At 68.8% G+C, this 16,178-nt stretch overlaps 4 protein-coding genes across 7 annotated transcripts in view; 3 read left to right on the top strand and 1 right to left on the bottom strand.

Moving 5' to 3' along the window:
- Window positions 1-50: 50 nt before the first annotated feature.
- Window positions 51-1,257, top strand: TAF10 (TATA-box binding protein associated factor 10; the record flags this gene model as incomplete). Its single annotated transcript, XM_027669069.1, has 4 exons — window positions 51-206; window positions 329-393; window positions 484-598; window positions 1,092-1,257. Coding segments are annotated over 4 exons (426 nt in total), but the record flags the coding sequence as incomplete, so codon positions are not given.
- A 452-nt stretch (window positions 1,258-1,709) lies between these two features.
- On the bottom strand, window positions 1,710-9,762 carry ILK (integrin linked kinase). 4 transcript variants are annotated; one of them, XM_027669061.1, is made up of 13 exons: window positions 9,742-9,762; window positions 5,805-5,898; window positions 4,644-4,809; window positions 4,262-4,357; window positions 4,075-4,171; window positions 3,901-3,984; window positions 3,709-3,794; window positions 3,366-3,475; window positions 2,990-3,117; window positions 2,776-2,897; window positions 2,599-2,698; window positions 2,393-2,523; window positions 1,864-2,157 (listed from the first exon to the last, which is right to left on the bottom strand). In XM_027669061.1, the coding sequence occupies exons 2-13, from the start codon at window positions 5,891-5,893 to the stop codon at window positions 2,008-2,010; spliced, it is 1,359 nt and encodes a 452-aa protein (XP_027524862.1). In that variant the 5' UTR covers window positions 5,894-5,898; window positions 9,742-9,762; the 3' UTR covers window positions 1,864-2,007. The 4 variants fall into 4 exon arrangements, with proteins under 4 accessions (XP_027524863.1, XP_027524862.1, XP_027524860.1 ...); XM_027669059.1 differs by lacking the exon at window positions 9,742-9,762 and adding an exon at window positions 7,323-7,405; XM_027669060.1 differs by lacking the exon at window positions 9,742-9,762 and adding an exon at window positions 7,087-7,166.
- RRP8 (ribosomal RNA processing 8) lies at window positions 7,473-10,010 on the top strand. The gene is made up of 7 exons (XM_027669068.1): window positions 7,473-7,704; window positions 7,781-7,946; window positions 8,024-8,435; window positions 8,528-8,657; window positions 8,857-8,963; window positions 9,065-9,161; window positions 9,811-10,010. The coding sequence occupies exons 1-7, from the start codon at window positions 7,630-7,632 to the stop codon at window positions 9,919-9,921; spliced, it is 1,098 nt and encodes a 365-aa protein (XP_027524869.1). The 5' UTR covers window positions 7,473-7,629; the 3' UTR covers window positions 9,922-10,010.
- Window positions 10,011-10,078: 68 nt separating this feature from the next.
- LOC113959807 (F-box/WD repeat-containing protein 7-like) overlaps window positions 10,079-16,178 on the top strand; it is a 17,231-nt gene continuing 11,131 nt past the window's right edge. Inside the window, exons 1-12 of the mRNA XM_027669067.1 lie at window positions 10,079-10,240; window positions 11,194-11,373; window positions 11,600-11,923; window positions 12,354-12,436; window positions 12,819-12,957; window positions 13,315-13,449; window positions 13,525-13,648; window positions 13,727-13,863; window positions 14,452-14,565; window positions 14,834-15,015; window positions 15,119-15,344; window positions 15,823-16,033. Of these exons, the coding sequence (XP_027524868.1) occupies window positions 10,109-10,240; window positions 11,194-11,373; window positions 11,600-11,923; window positions 12,354-12,436; window positions 12,819-12,957; window positions 13,315-13,449; window positions 13,525-13,648; window positions 13,727-13,863; window positions 14,452-14,565; window positions 14,834-15,015; window positions 15,119-15,344; window positions 15,823-16,033 (1,987 nt within the window). The 5' untranslated portion in view covers window positions 10,079-10,108. The remainder of the gene's footprint in view (window positions 10,241-11,193; window positions 11,374-11,599; window positions 11,924-12,353; window positions 12,437-12,818; window positions 12,958-13,314; window positions 13,450-13,524; window positions 13,649-13,726; window positions 13,864-14,451; window positions 14,566-14,833; window positions 15,016-15,118; window positions 15,345-15,822; window positions 16,034-16,178) is intronic.

Here is a 16,178-nt window from a genome sequence, read left to right as displayed (position 1 = left end):
GGCCCGGAGTCTCGGTGGGGCGGTGTTGCCGGGGCTGACCGCGCTGTCCCGCAGTGCCTGTGTCCGCGGCCGTGGCCGCTCCCCCGGACGGAGCCATGTCCAACGGCGTGTACGTCCCGCCCGCGGCCAACGGCGACGTGAAGCCCGTGGTGTCCACCACGCCGCTCGTGGACTTCCTGATGCAGCTGGAGGACTACACGCCCACGGTACCGGCGCACGGGGCGGCTCCGGGGGGACGGGACGGGACACGAGGCGTGTCCCCGGGAGGGGACGGACACGGGGCAGCTCCCACGGGGCCGTGGAGCTGTCCCAGCTTTTCCCTCCCCAGATCCCGGACGCCGTGACGGGGTATTACCTGAACCGGGCGGGGTTCGAGGCCTCGGACCCTCGCATGTAAGTGGCAGCAGGGCGGGGGGGCGGCAGTGGGGCCCACGGTTAGGGTTAACCCCCCGGCCCCTCGCCGACGCGGCCCCTGCCCCGCAGCATCCGCCTGATCTCGCTGGCAGCGCAGAAGTTCATCTCCGACATCGCCAACGACGCCTTGCAGCACTGCAAGATGAAGGGCACGGCCTCGGGCAGCTCCCGCAGCAAGAGCAAGGTAGAGGCACCAGCAAACCCCTTCTTCGGGCTGGGTTTGAGCTTGGGATGTGGGGAGCAGGAACCCCAACCCTGCTGTGCTCTTGGGGGTCCCCGCGGGTGGGGAGGGGCTGGCAGGGACACACTTTGTTGCCCCCCCAGAGTGTGGGAGCAGCTTCCTCCTGGCAGCTCCAATCCTGGGGAGTGGCTGACAGGGGGTTAGTGGGGATCCTTGCAATGTCACATCAGGGGGCTGGGGTCCCACAAGGGCAATGGCACTTATTGCTCAGGGTCTGTGGGTGGCTGAGGACACAGAGCAATGGAATGTGGGGAGCTGGGAACATCCCAACACTGCCCAGCAGCTCCTGTGGGAGCAGGAGCCCTATCCCTGCACTGGGGGGTGTCGCACAGCCCTGGCAGCTCCTCTGGGAGAGGGACACCCCTATCCCCATGCCATAGGGGAGTCCCACCCCCCTGGCTGTTCCTGCCATGACTGTGTGCCCTGTGTCCCCCAGGACAAGAAGTACACCCTGACCATGGAGGACCTGACGCCGGCGCTGGCCGAGTATGGCATCAACGTGAAGAAGCCGCATTACTTCACGTAGGGCCTGGGGGGCTCAGGCAGTTTGTAGGGGCCGTGTTGGTGCCATTAAACACCCAGGAGGGTTTTGTGGGAAGGCAGCCCGGCTCCTGTGCCTGCACTCACAAATGCTGGCCCTGCCTCCCCAAAGAGGGGCTACCAGGCTCACCCCCTTCTGCCAGTCCCGGGGGGCTCAGCTCTCCCCCCGGGGCTGGAGCAGAGTGGGGCGGGGGGAACAGGACTGCCCAGCACTCTTCCCTTCTCCTTCCCAAACTCTTTCCTACAGAGAATGCTTGGGGGCTGCACTGGCAGCACTGCAGATGGAGCCAGGGAGAGGGCCCTGAGCCCACACCACCCCTCCACTCCATGCCAGGCTCTGTGCGGGGCACCTGCCGAGGGGGTCCTGAGCCCACCCACCCTTGCACCAGGCACCAGGACCACCTGAGGAGGTCCTGAACCCACCCACCTGCACTGGGCACCAGAGGTTTGCTGTGGGTGCCAATTTGTGCCCAGGGCTTTGCAGACTCAAGGGCAGCCCCTCCCTGCACCGCAGCAGCTGAAGGTTCCATACCAAACGTTTATTTGGGGGCCGGTGGCCATGCCGGGGCTGCAGGGAAGCGGCCGGTGAAGCGCGAAGCAGGGGCAGTGCTGGGCGTCACGGGCAACCCCCCTGGCCTGCCCCCCCCAGCCCTAGGGGCTGGGTCCCGCAGCGGAGGCAGTGCCATCTGTACCGTGTGTCCTTGGCTGGCTCAGGGTGAGGGGTGTCCCCTGCTCCCCCCGGCTCTGGGGTTAAAGGCACTTGGGGGTGGTGGGGGGTGCAAGGCAGCACTGGGAGGGGAGGCACCTCCCCTCTACTTCTCCTGCATCTTTTCCAGGATGGGCACGATCATGTCGAACTTGGGGCGCTTGGCTGGGTCCTCGTTCATGCAGATCTTCATCAGCTTGCAGATGTGGGGGGAGATGCCAGGTGGAATGGTGGGACGGAGCCCCTCGAGTGCCACCTGTGAGCAGGGAGAGGGGCTGGAGTCAGGATCAGGGCGCTGCCCTCACAGACAGGGACACTTTCCACCTGCCCAGGTTGCTCCAAGCCCCTTCCAGCCGGGCCTTGGACACTTCCAGGGATGGGACAGCCACAGCTTCTCTGGGCAACTTGTGCCAGGGAATCACTGCCTTCACAGGGAAGAATATCTTTGCCCCACCTGATCTAAATCACCCCCATCCCCTCCAGCCCCTCACCTTCATGCCAATCTCCATGTTGGACAGGTCAGCAAAGGGCACCTCCCTTGTCACCAGCTCCCACAGCAGCACCGCGAAGCTCCACATGTCAGCCGAGCGCCGGTTGATCTCCTCTGGCTTCTTCTGCAGAGCTGGGGGGTGGCAGGGGGTGAGCGGGGCTGGGGCGGAGAGGGACCAGGCTGTGGGGCTGGGAACAGGGCGCTCACCTTCAGGGGCCACCCAGGCTGGGGCGTACATCCTTCCCGGGCACTGGAAGGAGAACTTGACGTCGGCCATGCTGATCCGCGCCGTCATGTCCTCGTCGATCTGGGGAGAGGGGGTGGTTGGCAGGAGCCCCCGGGGAGCCCTCCTGCTCTGGGAGGGGGCCTGGGCCCCCCACTCACCATGACACTGCGGCTGTTGAGGTGGTGCCGCGGGATGAGGGGCTCGAGCGTGTGCAGGAAGGCCATGCCCCGTGCAATGTCAAAGGCAAACTTCACTGCCTGCATCTGGTCCACCACGAAGTCTGGGGAGGGCATGACAGGGGGTGAGCCTACCCCAGGGCTGCAGCTGGAGGGGGCTCCACTACCCCCAAATGTGCTGTCCCCCAGAACTCACTGGTCCCCTCGTGCAGGACGTTGTACAGGGAGCCATAGGGCATCCAGTGGCTGATGACAATGGGATGGGGGGCTGGGGGGGCCTGGCAGGCACCCAGCACCGGCAGCACGTTGGGGTGGGAGAAGATCCTGCAAGAGAAGTGACAGCCCTGAGAATGGGGCGGTGGGGGGAGCTGCCTGCACCCCCTTAGCTGTTCCCTGTCATCCCCCAGGGCCTACCAGCCCTTGGGCACTGCTCTGGAGCATTCCTGGCCCTGTGGAGTAGGGTAGGTCCCACCTGCCCCACACCCTGAGAGCTGTGATGGCCCTGGCCAGATGCTGAGGTGGGTGGCCCCAAGCAAGTGCTAGTGCTGGTCTGGGGCAGGTGGGGCACTCACCGCAGCTTGGGGTACTCCTCATTGAAGTCCCGGCTCTTCCGTGTCGTCCAGTCCCGGATTTTCAGCATTTTGATGATGATGTCATTGCCCTGCCAGCGACCCTTCCACAGCTGGAGGGGGAGCAGGGGCACAGGCACTGTGAGAAGGGCAGGAGATTCCCAACCCCCTCCAGGCTCCTGCCTGGGGCTCGGGGGGCCTCTGGAGCGCATGGGACCAAGGGTCCACAATGACCCAGGCAGGAGCCCCCCCTGCACCCAGCTGCGGGACCCTGGAGCGGCCGTGCCTGGCAGGGCCAGGACATGGGGGATCTGCACAGGCCTGTCTGAGGGCAGGAGGGACCTACCTCTCCCGACTGGTTCTCGTTGAGCTTCTGACTTAGGCTCAGCTGTTTGAAGTCGATCCCAGCAAGTTTGTTGAGGGTCCCATTCCCTGCAGGAGAAGGGGGCTGGATGCCCACAGCTGCCAGACCCAGGGTCTGGCACTGGCAGGGCATGGGGGAACCATGACCCCCTGCCAAAGGACCCCCAGTCCTTACTGGGCCGAGTGCGGGTTGTGCCCTTCCAGAACGTGTCCTTGTAGGGGATCTTGGTGAGGCTCTGGCCCAGCTTCTCAGCGCGCTCTGCAGAGGGAGAAGGAGGAGGGTGGCATCCACTGGCACCTGGAGCCTGTCATGGCTGGACAGGTGTGGGGCCCTACAGGGCCCTCGTACCTTTCAGGACCTCCCGCAGTGGTGTCTTGGCCTTGTCCGTGGGGGTCTCGCCGTATTTGTTAGCAATGCTGACCAGGGCCCCGCTGCCCACCAGGTCCTGAGCAAGCAGAGAGCAAAGGCTGTGGTTCAAGAGGAGGCTCCCCCCTCCCCTCCTCTCCCTCCTGCCCATCCAGGTGCTCCCGCTCACCTCGGCCACCTGCTCATGTCCCCAGAAACAGGCATAGTGCAGTGGTGTGTTCCCATGCTCGTTCACTGCATTGATGTCCGCCTTGAACTGCATCAGCTGGAGACAGGGGACAGTCCCCGTGAGCCCAGCACTGTCCCCGTGAGCCCAGCACTGTCCCTGTCCTCCCTGCGCCTTGTCCTGGGGGAGGCAGGAGCAGCACACTGGGAGCTGTGGGGAGGGGGCTGAGCTGGTGTGGGGCTCATAGGGATTCAGAGGGGGTCGGGGGGGGGCTCAGAGGCACTGTGGGCATGCCGGGTGACGTGGGGATTGAGCCCTGTGTGGGTGGGGTGATGGGCTGCACAGGGGGTGGGGAAGGGCAGGTGCTGGAAGGGGGCACAGGTACCTTCTGCACGATGTCGCGGTGGCCGTGGCTGGCGGCCAGGTGCAGCGGGGTGTCATCCCCCCGGTTCATGACGTTAATGCGAGCCCCTCGCATGATAAGCATGTCCACCACGTTGGAGCGGCCCTCACGGCAGGCCCAGTGCAGGGGGCTGAACCCGTGGTCATCCCTGTGGGGCAGTGGGGGAGCTCTGCTCAGCTGCAGCCCCTCAGCCTGGGCACAGTGGGCATTGCCCACCAAACGCTGGCCACGGGACCAGGCCGAGCATCCATCCCACTCCCGCCTACCCCCACCAGGGCCCCGGTGGCACCAGCCAAATCCTGTCTACTCCAGGGCTGAATCACAGCTGGATCCCCTCCCTGTCCCCCGGCTCCGTGGCCAAGTAAGGGAGGAGGCAGCAGCCGGGCCTTAAATGGAGATCAGGGACTGGCAGGGGGGCTGCCACAGCCCCAGCTCCCCTCCAGCCCAGGATCCCTCTAGCTCCCTTGCACATCCACCCCCACCATGGCCCCACAGCCAGGGGGTACCTGGCACAGAATGCCCCTGTCCCTTGGACACCCTCTGTGGGACTGGGAGAGCTCCATGTGCCTGGAACCCCGGGAGGGGTGGGGAGGCACAGCCAAGGGAGGCCCCTTGTCCAGAGCTCATCCAGAACGCTGCAGCCATGGCCTGGCCGGGGTCAGGCTGTGCGGGGTTGGGCTGTGCCAGCTGCACACACCATGAGTGGCTGCTGCTCCAAGCCCTGTGCCCGGCCCAAACACGGCTCCTGAATGGTTGTGGGCCCCACAGTCCAGTGGGACCCCCAGAAGGGGCTGTGTGGGGCAGAGACATGGGCCCCACACAGCCCCCGGCCCCGGTGATCCCGGCCCTCCCATCAGACCCAGCCGTGCGCCCACACAGCTGCTGTGGTCTCCCCGGAGAGAGCACGGGGACACAGTCACCAGACAGTGGCCACCGCGAGGACGGGGAGGCTCCCCCGGCCCAGCCGAGCCCTGGCCATGGCCGTGGCCGCGAGGAAGCGGCCGGAGGATGTTCGGCCTCGTGCCTCAGCGATGCGGTAACTTCCTCCGGCGGGGAGGAGCCGCGTCCCACCGCCCGCCCGGGACATGGAGCCCAGTGCAACCCCCCCGGCACAGCCCCCCCGCCCGGCCCGGCCCCGCTCACCCCTGGTTGAGGTCGTTCTCGGTGTTGTCCAGCCACAGCCGCACGGCCACCGCGTTGCCCTCCCGGCACTGCGTGAAGATGTCGTCCATGGCGACTGTGGGAGCGAAGGGGGGTAAGGATGTGGGGACCCCGATCCTGCTCACCCTTGGGGCAGCAATGGCAGGAGCCTCCCGGCCCCCTCCTTGTCCCCTCCCAGCCCCTCCCCGCAGCCCTGTGGGAGGCCGAGGGCTGGGATGGAGCCGGAGCAGCGGCCCGAGGGGAAGTTCCCGGGTGACTCCAGCGGGGCAGCGGCCACCCGCAGGAAGCCAGCCTGGCACCCCCAGGCTTATCGCCGGGCACAGCCGGCCCTTTACCCGCAGCTCCGGGGGGAGCAGGGCTGGGGGCGCTCAGCATCCCCAGCACGGGATCCCATAGATCTGGGGGGAGCAGGGCTGGGGGTGCTCAGCATCCCCAGCACGGGATCCCATAGATCCGGGGAGAGCAGGGCTGGGGGTGCTCAGCATCCCCTGCACAGGCTCCTGCAGCTCCATTACCCTGACCCCCTTGGCTGGGTCTGGCACAGCACCATGCTCAGGAACCAGGACCCCAAAGCCCCATGCACTCCCCTTGGATCCATGGACACCTCAGCTCGGATCCGGGCACAGAGCTCCCTCCTGCTCCTGCTGTCCCCCCGAGGCCCTGGCTGTGAGCATGGGACACCCTGCCCGGGCTCTGTGGCATCGAGCTGGGACATGGAGTGAGTCTCATAGTGAGGGGAAAGGGACAAACTGCGCACGATGTGCCCAGTGTGCACCTGTGAGGGCTGAAACCTGCTGTTGCAGGGCCCCCCAGGGCCCGGTGCCCACCCAGCCACGACAGGACCTCTGCCAGCGCCTGGCAGCTACCCCCCAGGGCCCTGCCTGCACCCCCTGCCCCAGGCGGCTCCAGGGGGGTGGGACGCAGAACCCTGGACCCTCGCCGGGGTCTCTCAGGCCCCAGAATAGCCCTGGCACATCGTGGCAGCACCGGCCCTCTCCCGGCTCTGGAGCACCCGCAGCCCCGGACGGGATTTATCCCCCACCCACCTGGGGGCACCCCAGGACGCCCCACACTGGTCCCGGCCCTGTGGTTCCCCTCCCTGCTCTCACCGCCGCGGGGACACCCCGCCGTGGGGACACCCCGCCGTGGGGACACCCCGCCGCGTCCCCTGCTGCACTCCCCTGTCACCCACTAGCCCCCGCCCAGTCCCGCGGGGCCGCCAGGACCCCCCGCCCCAGCCCAGCCGGGATCGCCAGGTGCCCGCCTCCGCCCTGCCGAGCCCCGGGACCGGCCCCACCGCCCCGCGGGGGACGTGATGTGGGGACCCTGTGCCCCCCCGCGCCCCCGGGTGACCCCAAACCAGCTGCCGGGGCCCCCCTCTGCCCCCCCTGCGGTCCCCTCAACCTCTCCCCTGTGTCCCCAGCCCTTCCCCGCAGCCCCCTGGCCCATCCCGCGGCCCGGCCCCGCGGGTGCGGGTGGCGGTGGCGGTGCCGCCGTTACCGGTGCGTGTCCCGGGCTCCGCAGGGCGGCGGCTGCGGCGGCTCCGCCCGGCACGACGCCCCCTGGCGGCCGGAACCCGCACCGGACACGGCTCCGCCACACGGCACCGGGGCGGGGCCACGGGCGGGGCGTCGGCACCGGGACGGGGCGTGGTTTCGGCGCGGGGGCGTGGTTAACCGGCTGGGGCGGGGCGTTCGCGGCCCCGCCCCCTCACCGGGATCGCCGGTCCTCCGGGCCGCGCAGGGGCGCTGTCGGCGCGGTGCCGCGGGCGCGCGCACGTGTGTCCGGTACCGGGAGTCCCCGCGCCATGTTCGCGGAGCGGGACTGGAACGACGCGGCGGAGCCGGTGCCCCGCGGCGCCCCCGAGGGCCCGGGACGGCCGGTAAGCGGGTGGTGTGGGGGCGGCGGGCCGCGCCGGTCCCGGGCGCAGGGAAGTGACCGGCCCCCGCCCTCCGCAGGGCTTCGCGGCGGGGAAGCGACGGCTGCCGGGGGCCGGCCTGGACGGCGAGGCGACGCGGAAGCGGCCCCGGGGGCGGAGGAAGGCCGGCGTGCCTCGGGGTGCGGCTGGGGAGCGCCCGGCCGGCCCCGGCGAGCCCCGGGAAAACTTGCAGCGCCCGGACGCAGGTACCGGGGCGGCTCCGGGGCCCGGCGGACAGCTGGGAGCCGCCGCCGCGCCCTCACCGCCCTCTCGGTGCCCGCAGACGGCCTGGCTGAGCCGCCGGCGGAGCTGAGCCGGAGGCAGCGGCGGAACCGGCAGAAGAAGCGGCAGCGGCGGCAGCAGGAGCCGGCGGCGGCGCCGGGCGAGGAACGGGGCTCGGGGCCGGGCCCCCCGGAGCCGCCGGGTCCCCCGGAGCCGCCGGGCCCCCCGGAGGCGCCCCCAGAGCCCCGCTCGGGCCGCTCGGCCGCGCTCCGCGCGCGGATGGAGGAGCGGCTGCTCGGCGCCCAGTTCCGGTACCTGAACCAGCAGCTCTACACCGGCAGCAGCCGGGACGCGGCGCGGCTCTTCCGCGCGGATCCCGCCGCCTTCCATCTGTACCACCGCGGCTTCGAGCGCCAAGTGCGGCGCTGGCCCGAGCGGCCCGTGCAGCGCATCGTGCGCTACCTGCGCCGCCGGTGAGCGGGGACCGGGGTTGTACTGGGGATGGACCAGGGGTCGCACCGGGGGGACGTCAGGCCGGGCCGCCCTTACCCCGCTGCCCCCCCAGGCCGGCGTCGCTCGTGGTGGCGGATTTCGGGTGCGGGGACTGCACGCTGGCTGCCAGCGTCAGGAACCGGGTGCACTGCTTCGACCTGGTGCCGCTGAGCCCGCGGGTCACTGTCTGTGACATGGCCGAGGTACCGGGACACCTCCGAAGCGGGGGCGGGTGCTGCCGGGCAGGCTGCGGGGAGGGGACAGTGACCCCGAGGGTCCCGTGCGTCTGTCTCGGGCAGCTGGAGATGGGGCTCAGCTGGACCCACAAGCCTGGGGAGCCCAGTGGGGCTGTCCAGCCCCATCACCACCCTCCTTCTCCTCTGGGCTGTCCTGGGTTGGCAGGTGCCGCTGGCAGATGAGTCAGTGGACGTGGCTGTGTTCTGCCTGGCGCTGATGGGCACCAACCTGCAGGAGATCCTGGGGGAGGCCAACCGCGTGCTCAAGTTGGGGTAGGCAGGGATTGGGGGGCAGTGGGGGTGGGGGGGGGCAGAGGCACTGGCTGTGCCCCAAGGGTGCCTGGGCACCCTGCTCAGGACCGGGGTGACTGCAGGGGGACCCTAATGGTGGCCGAGGTGGCCAGCCGCTTTGAGGACATCCGCACCTTCCTGAAGGCCATGGCACAGCTGGGCTTCAGAACAGTCTCCAAGGTGTGTCCCTGGGTATGCCCAGGTTGGTCACTGAGGGTGCACTGGGAACTGGGGAGCCCCAGGAAGGAGCCTGTGGGGAAGGTGTGCTGGGGCCCAGCCTGGTGCTGGGGGGGGAGCAGGCCCCTGGGGTTGTGAAATCACATGGGTGTTGGGGGGGAACCCAGTGCCCACAGGGGTGGGGGTCTGGACAGAGGTTTGAGAGACCTGGCAGTTGTGGGGGTATTGAGGAGAGGGGCACACCAGGGGTCGGGGCACTCAGGGTATGCAGGGAAGGGGCTGCTGGGGTCTGGTAGGGGGGACCTGGGGCCCACTGAGCCTGTGGTGCGGGGCCTGGGTGTGGTGGTGGTGGAGCCTGGAGAGTGTCAAGGGTACCAGGGCCTGGAGGGATTGTGGTCTGGGGATTGATGATGGGGTTATGGAGGTTGGGGGGTGCATTGGGGTCAGGGTCTGGGGTGGCATCTGGGGCACTGGGGGCACACAGGGGCTGTGGGGCGGGATGGAGGAGGGCCCGGAGCATGCAGGGGGAACATGGGGCTCGCTGGGGCCCCAGTGCTGTGCTGGCGGTGGGTGGTGCTGGCACCCGCGAGTGCTGGGGTCCCCAGTGATCGCGGGGTGCGGGTGATGGAGCCGCCTGTCCCTGTGCCCCCAGGACCTCTCCAGCTCCTACTTCTACGTGCTGGAGTTCGCCAAGACGGGCCCGTGCCGGGCGGGCCCCGCTCCGGGGCTGCGACTGCGGCCCTGCCTGTACAAGCGGCGGTGATGGGGGCGGGGCCGCCGGGGCTGGCCCCGCCCCCGGGCTGGCCCCGCCCCCTCGCGCGCTCACCACCAATAAAGCCGCTGTTTCCGCTCTGCTCCGCGTGCGTGTCGGGGCGGGGGGCGGGGCCTTGGGCGCGCGTGCGCGGTACGGTCGGGCCTGCGCGGCGGCGGCGCCCGGGGCCGGTACCGGGATGTCGGGGCCGGGCGGGCCGGGCCCCGGCGGGGCCAAGCTCGACATCAACCGCGCCGGCGTGGCCGAGCTGGAGGGTGCCCTCAGCGGCATCGGCCGCCGCCGCGCCCGAGGCATTGTCCGCAAGAGAGAGGTCCGGGGGAGGCGGCGGGGCCGGGGAGGGGGCGGCGGGGCGGGGTGTCGGTCCCGGGGGTGCCGGTGCCGCTCCTGGGGGGGGGGGGGGGGGGGGCGGGGGGGCGCGGGTGGCGCCGGGCCTGGGGGCGGCCGCGGGGGGTGGGTCGGGATCCCCGCGGGGCCGGGCGAGCGCAGGTGCCCCCCGAGCGGCCTCGGTGCCGCCGTCCCTGCTGCCGGCTCCGGGGAACGCGGGTTCCGGCGGGGCGGGGCGGGCACCGCGCCCCCGCGGCCTCCGAGCGCCGTCACCGGCGCTTATGGGGCGGGAAGTGCTTGCGGGGGGACCCCGCGGCGACCGGTGACACGGACAGGAGCGGCACGGACGGGCGGGTCAACGCCAGTCCTGCCACGGGGACAGCGCCGGGGGCGCTCGGCTTGTTTTGGGCTGGGAAAGGGGAGGTGAGGGGGCGGGAGCAGCTGGGAACACCGGGAATGGAAGCGCCGGGAGGGCAGGGGGCGGTTACGCGAGGGGGGGTGGTCTGAGGGGCGGTGAGGGGGATCTGGAGTAGGGCGATCCCGGTTGGTGCTGCTGTTAGGGAGCAGCAGCAATATCGCCGTGAACCGAACCCTGCCGGGTCTGAAGGGCTGTCCGGGCCCTGCCGGAACTCCCAGCTGCGCTTGGGTCCCCCCTGGGTCCTGCCCCGGCACAGCCCGGCCGGGTTCATCCCGTGGCAGGCGCGGCGGGAGCCAATGCGGGTGTGACGGGAGGTTCCTGCTACCGGATCGGGCCCGGGCGGTGCTCGGCCCGGGGTCCCGCGGGACGGCCCGGAGCCGCACTGCTCCATGGGGGGCACAGTGCCCCTGCCCCGGGGCCGTGCCCGTTCCCCGTGAGGCTGCTCGGGCAGGGGATCTGCGGGAGCGGGAGGAATTCCCAGGAGCAGCTGTTCCTGGCAGGGCTGACTTCGCTCCCCGCAGGAGCTGAAGGGCTTCACCTGCCTGGATGACCTGCTGCACGTCAAGGGCATCACCACACGCATCCTGGAGCTCAACAGCCAGCGCATGACGTGCCGGCGGCGCCCCGGCCCCGAGGGGGCCCCACGGGCCAGCCCCGCCCAGCCAGGGGACAGTGGGGACAGCAGGGTGCCCGCGGCACAGGTAGGGGCAGGGCCGGGGGAGGGGAGCTGGTGTGCGGGGAGCCGACAGACCCGCGCTGGGCTCTGGAGCAGCTGGTGCCCGTGGTCTGGGGGTGCTTGGCCCCATGACCCCCGTGGTGCTGGTGAGTGGAGTCCCTGTGCTCCGGGGCTCTGGCTCTCGCTGGCAGCTCCCCAGCCCCCCAACGCTGGTGTGGACCAGCCCTGCCCATGCCTCTCCCTGTGCTCAGGCGGTGGCCGAGGAGGAGGAGGACGAGGAGGAGGAGGAAGCGCCAGGGCCCTGGGAGTCGGAGCGCCCTGGGAAGGGCAGCCCCGGGTCCGGAGCAGAGCCTGATGGATCTGGGGGGCGGGGAGTGCAGGAGCCCCCCAGCTCTGCTGGGGAGCAGGAGGAGGAAGAGGAGGAAGAAGAGGAGGAGGAAGAGGAAGGGAGCTGCTGCAGCGAGGAGGGGGAGGACGGCAGCAACGTGTACCTGTACTACACTCTGGGGGAGCGCTGGATTGACTACCTGCAGCGCACAGGGGACCGGGGGCTGCTGCGGCACCTGCGCCCCAAGGTGACCGTGGGGGTGACCAAGGGGGTGATGAGGCACTTGGGGGGCCTGCAGGGGGGAGGGTGGGGCTGGCTGTTGCTGCTGTCACCCTGACACAGTGGGGGGCTGTCATGAGGGGACTGCTGGGCTGAGCGCTGGGGGGGTCCCTGGTGCCCAGCTGCTGGGGCTGGGGAAGGAGGCCCTGCCCCAGTCCCCAGCCCTGCTGCAGCCCCCCAGCCCTGCAGGGGAGTCCCTGATTGCCATGTGGACCCTGAAGAGGGGCAGCAGAAGGGGGCAGAGGTTTGCCCCATGGCTCTGGGCAGGGCATCCACAGGGATTGGCTTTGGGCAGGCAATATTTAGGGAAATGTGGGGTTCAGCTCCGGGTGGGGAGTTCAAAGGGGTCAGTGGGGTCTGGGTCTGCCTCAGCCACTCCAACCTGCCGTGTCTTGCAGATGAAGCGGAAGTCAGAGAACGGCCCGGATGGCCGGGCCCTGTCCCCTGGGAAGAAGCTGTGCAAGGGCTCTGAGTATGGCAGGTGAGGGGGCTCTGGGTATGCGAGGTGAAGGGGGAGGGGGCTCTGAGTACAGCAGGTGAGCAGGTTCCATGTGCTGGGGGGGACACATACCTCCTCTGGCTCACCCCGAGAGGATGCTGGAGCTACCTGGGTTGATCAGGGTTTGGCCCAGATGATCTCCAGGCCTGACTAGTTGTCCATTTGCTGAGCAGGCTGGGCTGGGGGCTGTGGCTGGGTGGGAGTCTGGGCAAGGGGTCAGCAGAGTGGGAGCAAGGGGAGAGGGTCAGGGTGGAGCTACCAGTGGTGGGGACCAGTTCCTGGATCCTCTGGCATGGCGTGGCCTGGAGCAGTGCTGGCATGCCTCACCTGTGCCCTGGCCTCACCTGTGCCTGGTCTCTCCCAGGACACTGGGTCCCTGCACGCCCAGCCCCACCACCACCTTCGGGGACCTGCGCAATGCCAAGGCGGGGCAGGCCCGGCGCCGCCGCATCCCCTCGGTGGCTCCCCCACCTGAGCTGCAGGATTGGCTCCGCACCTTTCAGGTACGGCTCACTTAGGGCTCCAAAGGGTAGGAGCCAGGCCCGATGGATCCCCACTGCGGGCAGGGGCTGGGCCCAGAGTGCATTTTGGGGAGTTTTGCTCAGGTGAGGGAGCACAGAGAGGGTGTCAGCCCCATCCTGCTACCCCCTGGCTTGGGATGGTGTCACCTGTCACACTGCATGTGACCTGTGACCCCACCGCATGTGTCCCACTGAGCTCCCATCTGCCTTGTGTTCCTGGCCTGGGGACTGGGGCGGGAGCCTGGGCTGGCTGGGCTGGGGGCACCAGGAGGTCCCCACCTGTGTGCTGGCCTGTGGTTAGGGACACGGAGCTGGGGGTCACCGAGGGTCTCCCTGCAGCGCTGGAGCGGCCCCGAGAAGCTGCTGGCCCTGGACGAGCTCATTGACCGCTGCGAGCCGGCGCAGATCAAGTACATGATGCAGGTCATCGAGCCTCAGTTCCAGCGGGACTTCATCTCTCTGCTGCCCAAGGAGGTGAGTGGGGCTGGGGGCCCACGGGCATGGCCTGACCCCCCCCAGGGGCCCCTGTGACCCCTGTCCCCTGTGCAGCTGGCCTTGTATGTCCTGTCCTTCCTGGAGCCGCGGGACCTGCTCCGCGCTGCCCAGACCTGCCGCTACTGGAGAGTCCTGGCTGAGGACAACCTGCTCTGGAGGGAGAAGTGCCGCGAGGAAGGTGAGGGCCCCCCAGGGTGGAGGCTGGGGGCCACTCTGGGCTCAGCTCAGGTGAGGCACCGCTGCATTCCCCCCGCAGGGATCGAGGAGCCCTTGCACCTGCGGAAGCGGCGCCTGCTGAGCCCCGGGTTCATGTACAGCCCCTGGAAATTCGCCTTCCTGCGCCAGCACCGCATCGACATGAACTGGCGCAGTGGGGAGCTGCGGCCTCCCAAGGTGGGTCTGGGTGTCCACCAGGGACGGACTCTGGAGAGCTGAGAGCCCCCAAGGTGGGTCTGGGGCACTGCAACAGGGGGAGCTGGTGTGGGATCAGCCACAGGGAGCAGATCCAGCTCAAAGCAGTGGGGGCAGCAGAAGTGGAGTCCCATGGGCTCGGGTAAGGGGGGACCCTCCCCTTGCCCCTCTCCAAGCCCCTGTGCAGGGCTGCAGCCAAGTCCAGTACCCAGGGAGGGTACAGCCCCCCCAGGGCTCAGCTGTCTCCCATGCAGGGTCCCAGAGCCCTGGGATGCTCTTGCTGGGGGTCCCTCCTGCCCTCTGGGCAGAGCCTCTGCTGCTTCTTGTCTTGCTCCTGAGCCCCCCCCCACTCCCTGTTCCCCAGTAGGCTCCTGCCCCTGGCAGCAGCTGCCCAACCACTCCCCCCGGCTCTGCTGCCCTGCAGAAGCACTGGGAGGTGCAGGTGATTTGGGGAGCCCTCTGCCCTTCCTCCACACGGCACCTGCTGCCTCCCACTGCTCACCGTGTTTGGGGGGTCCTGTGGGCTAGGGGGGCCCACACTGCCCCTCCTCCGTGCCTGTGCTCCCACAGGTGCTGAAAGGCCACGACGACCACGTGATCACGTGCCTTCAGTTCTGCGGGAACCGCATCGTCAGCGGCTCTGATGACAACACGCTCAAGGTGTGGTCGGCTGTCACCGGGGAGGTGAGTGTCACTGTCACGGAGAAGGTGTCACTGTCACTGGGCAGACATTACTGTTATGGGGCAGATGAGTGTGGCACTGTCACTGGTGCCACGGGGAGCCGGGACAGGGACCATCCCCCTATGCTGAGCACAGGTGTGGCTGCACCCTGACTCCGGGGATCAGTTTGGGCACCTGGTGACAAGGACGTTGAGCTGTGCTGCTCTGCCCTGACGCAGGTGGGGGTAGGTGGGAGAGGCCCACCTGTCCCTCACACCCTGCCCCCTGCAGTGTGTGCAGACACTAGTGGGCCACACGGGCGGCGTGTGGTCCTCCCAGATGAGGGACAGCATCGTCATCAGCGGCTCCACGGACCGCACGCTCAAGGTGTGGAATGCGGACAGTGGCGAGTGCGTGCACACGCTGTATGGACACACCTCCACCGTGCGTTGCATGCACCTGCACGGCAACAGGTACGGGCTGAGCGAGCTCTGTGGGAGGGGGAGCCCAGGAGGTGAACCTCGTGGCCCTGAGGCCACCCTGGCAGTCGGGCCCCAGATGTCCCCTTGCCCACAGGGTGGTGAGTGGCTCCCGGGATGCCACGCTGCGGCTCTGGGACATCGAGACGGGGCAGTGCCTGCACGTGTTGATGGGGCATGTGGCGGCCGTGCGCTGTGTCCAGTACGATGGCAACAAGGTGGTCAGTGGCGCCTACGACTACACGGTCAAGGTGTGGGACCCCGAGAGCGAGAGCTGCACCCACACCCTGCAGGGGCACACCAACCGCGTTTACTCCCTGCAGGTACGGCCCCACACCTCCCCTCCTGCTGCCTTCCCCCCCTCCAGCTCCCCTGATTTCCTTGCTCTCTGCAGGTACAACCTCACACACCTGCCCTTCTGCTGCCTTCACCTGTCATTCCCCTGCTTTCCAGTCACGGGGCACAAGCTGTGCCACACAGTCCCTATGTGTGTTGCAGGGACATGTAGGCCACATCTGTGCCCTTAAGGGACACATCTGTGCCATGCAAAGACATGGACCACATCTGTGTCCTGTGGGGACACTCTACCTCCCTGACACTCCCTCCCACACACATGCTGTGGACACAAACACTCCTCTGTGCCCATTCCCTGGAGCATTTGTAGACCCCAAAAAGCTGAGGGGTATGTAAGGCCATGACTCAGCCACTGAGCCAGGGACTGAGCTGGAGCTGGGGGGGCTGCACCCCAAAGCAAGGGGCACTCCTGGCTCCAGTGCTGAGCTGGGCCTCCCCCTCTGGCAGTTTGATGGGACGCACATTGTGAGCGGATCCCTAGACACGTCGATCCGCGTGTGGGACGTGGAGAGTGGGAACTGCCTGCACACCCTCATGGGGCACCAGTCCCTCACTAGTGGGATGGAGCTGCGCGACAACATCCTTGTGTCTGGCAACGCCGACTCCACCGTCAAGATCTGGGACATCAAGACGGGGCAGTGCCTGCAGACTCTGCAGGGTGAGAGGTGTTCCCCACCCTTGGGGGCCTGCGGGTGGCAGGGGGGCTCCCTTCAATCAGGGGGCTGTGAGGGAGCAGTTCCTTCCCTCAGGGGCTGCAGAGGGAGTGGGGCTCCCAGATGTGGGAGGGCAGGTGTCACCCGGCT

This window comes from Corapipo altera, unplaced genomic scaffold (assembly GCF_003945725.1).
Source record: "Corapipo altera isolate COAL_440 unplaced genomic scaffold, ASM394572v1 189, whole genome shotgun sequence".
Classification (NCBI taxonomy): domain Eukaryota; kingdom Metazoa; phylum Chordata; class Aves; order Passeriformes; family Pipridae; genus Corapipo; species Corapipo altera.
This window is presented reverse-complemented; position numbering and strand designations above follow the sequence as displayed.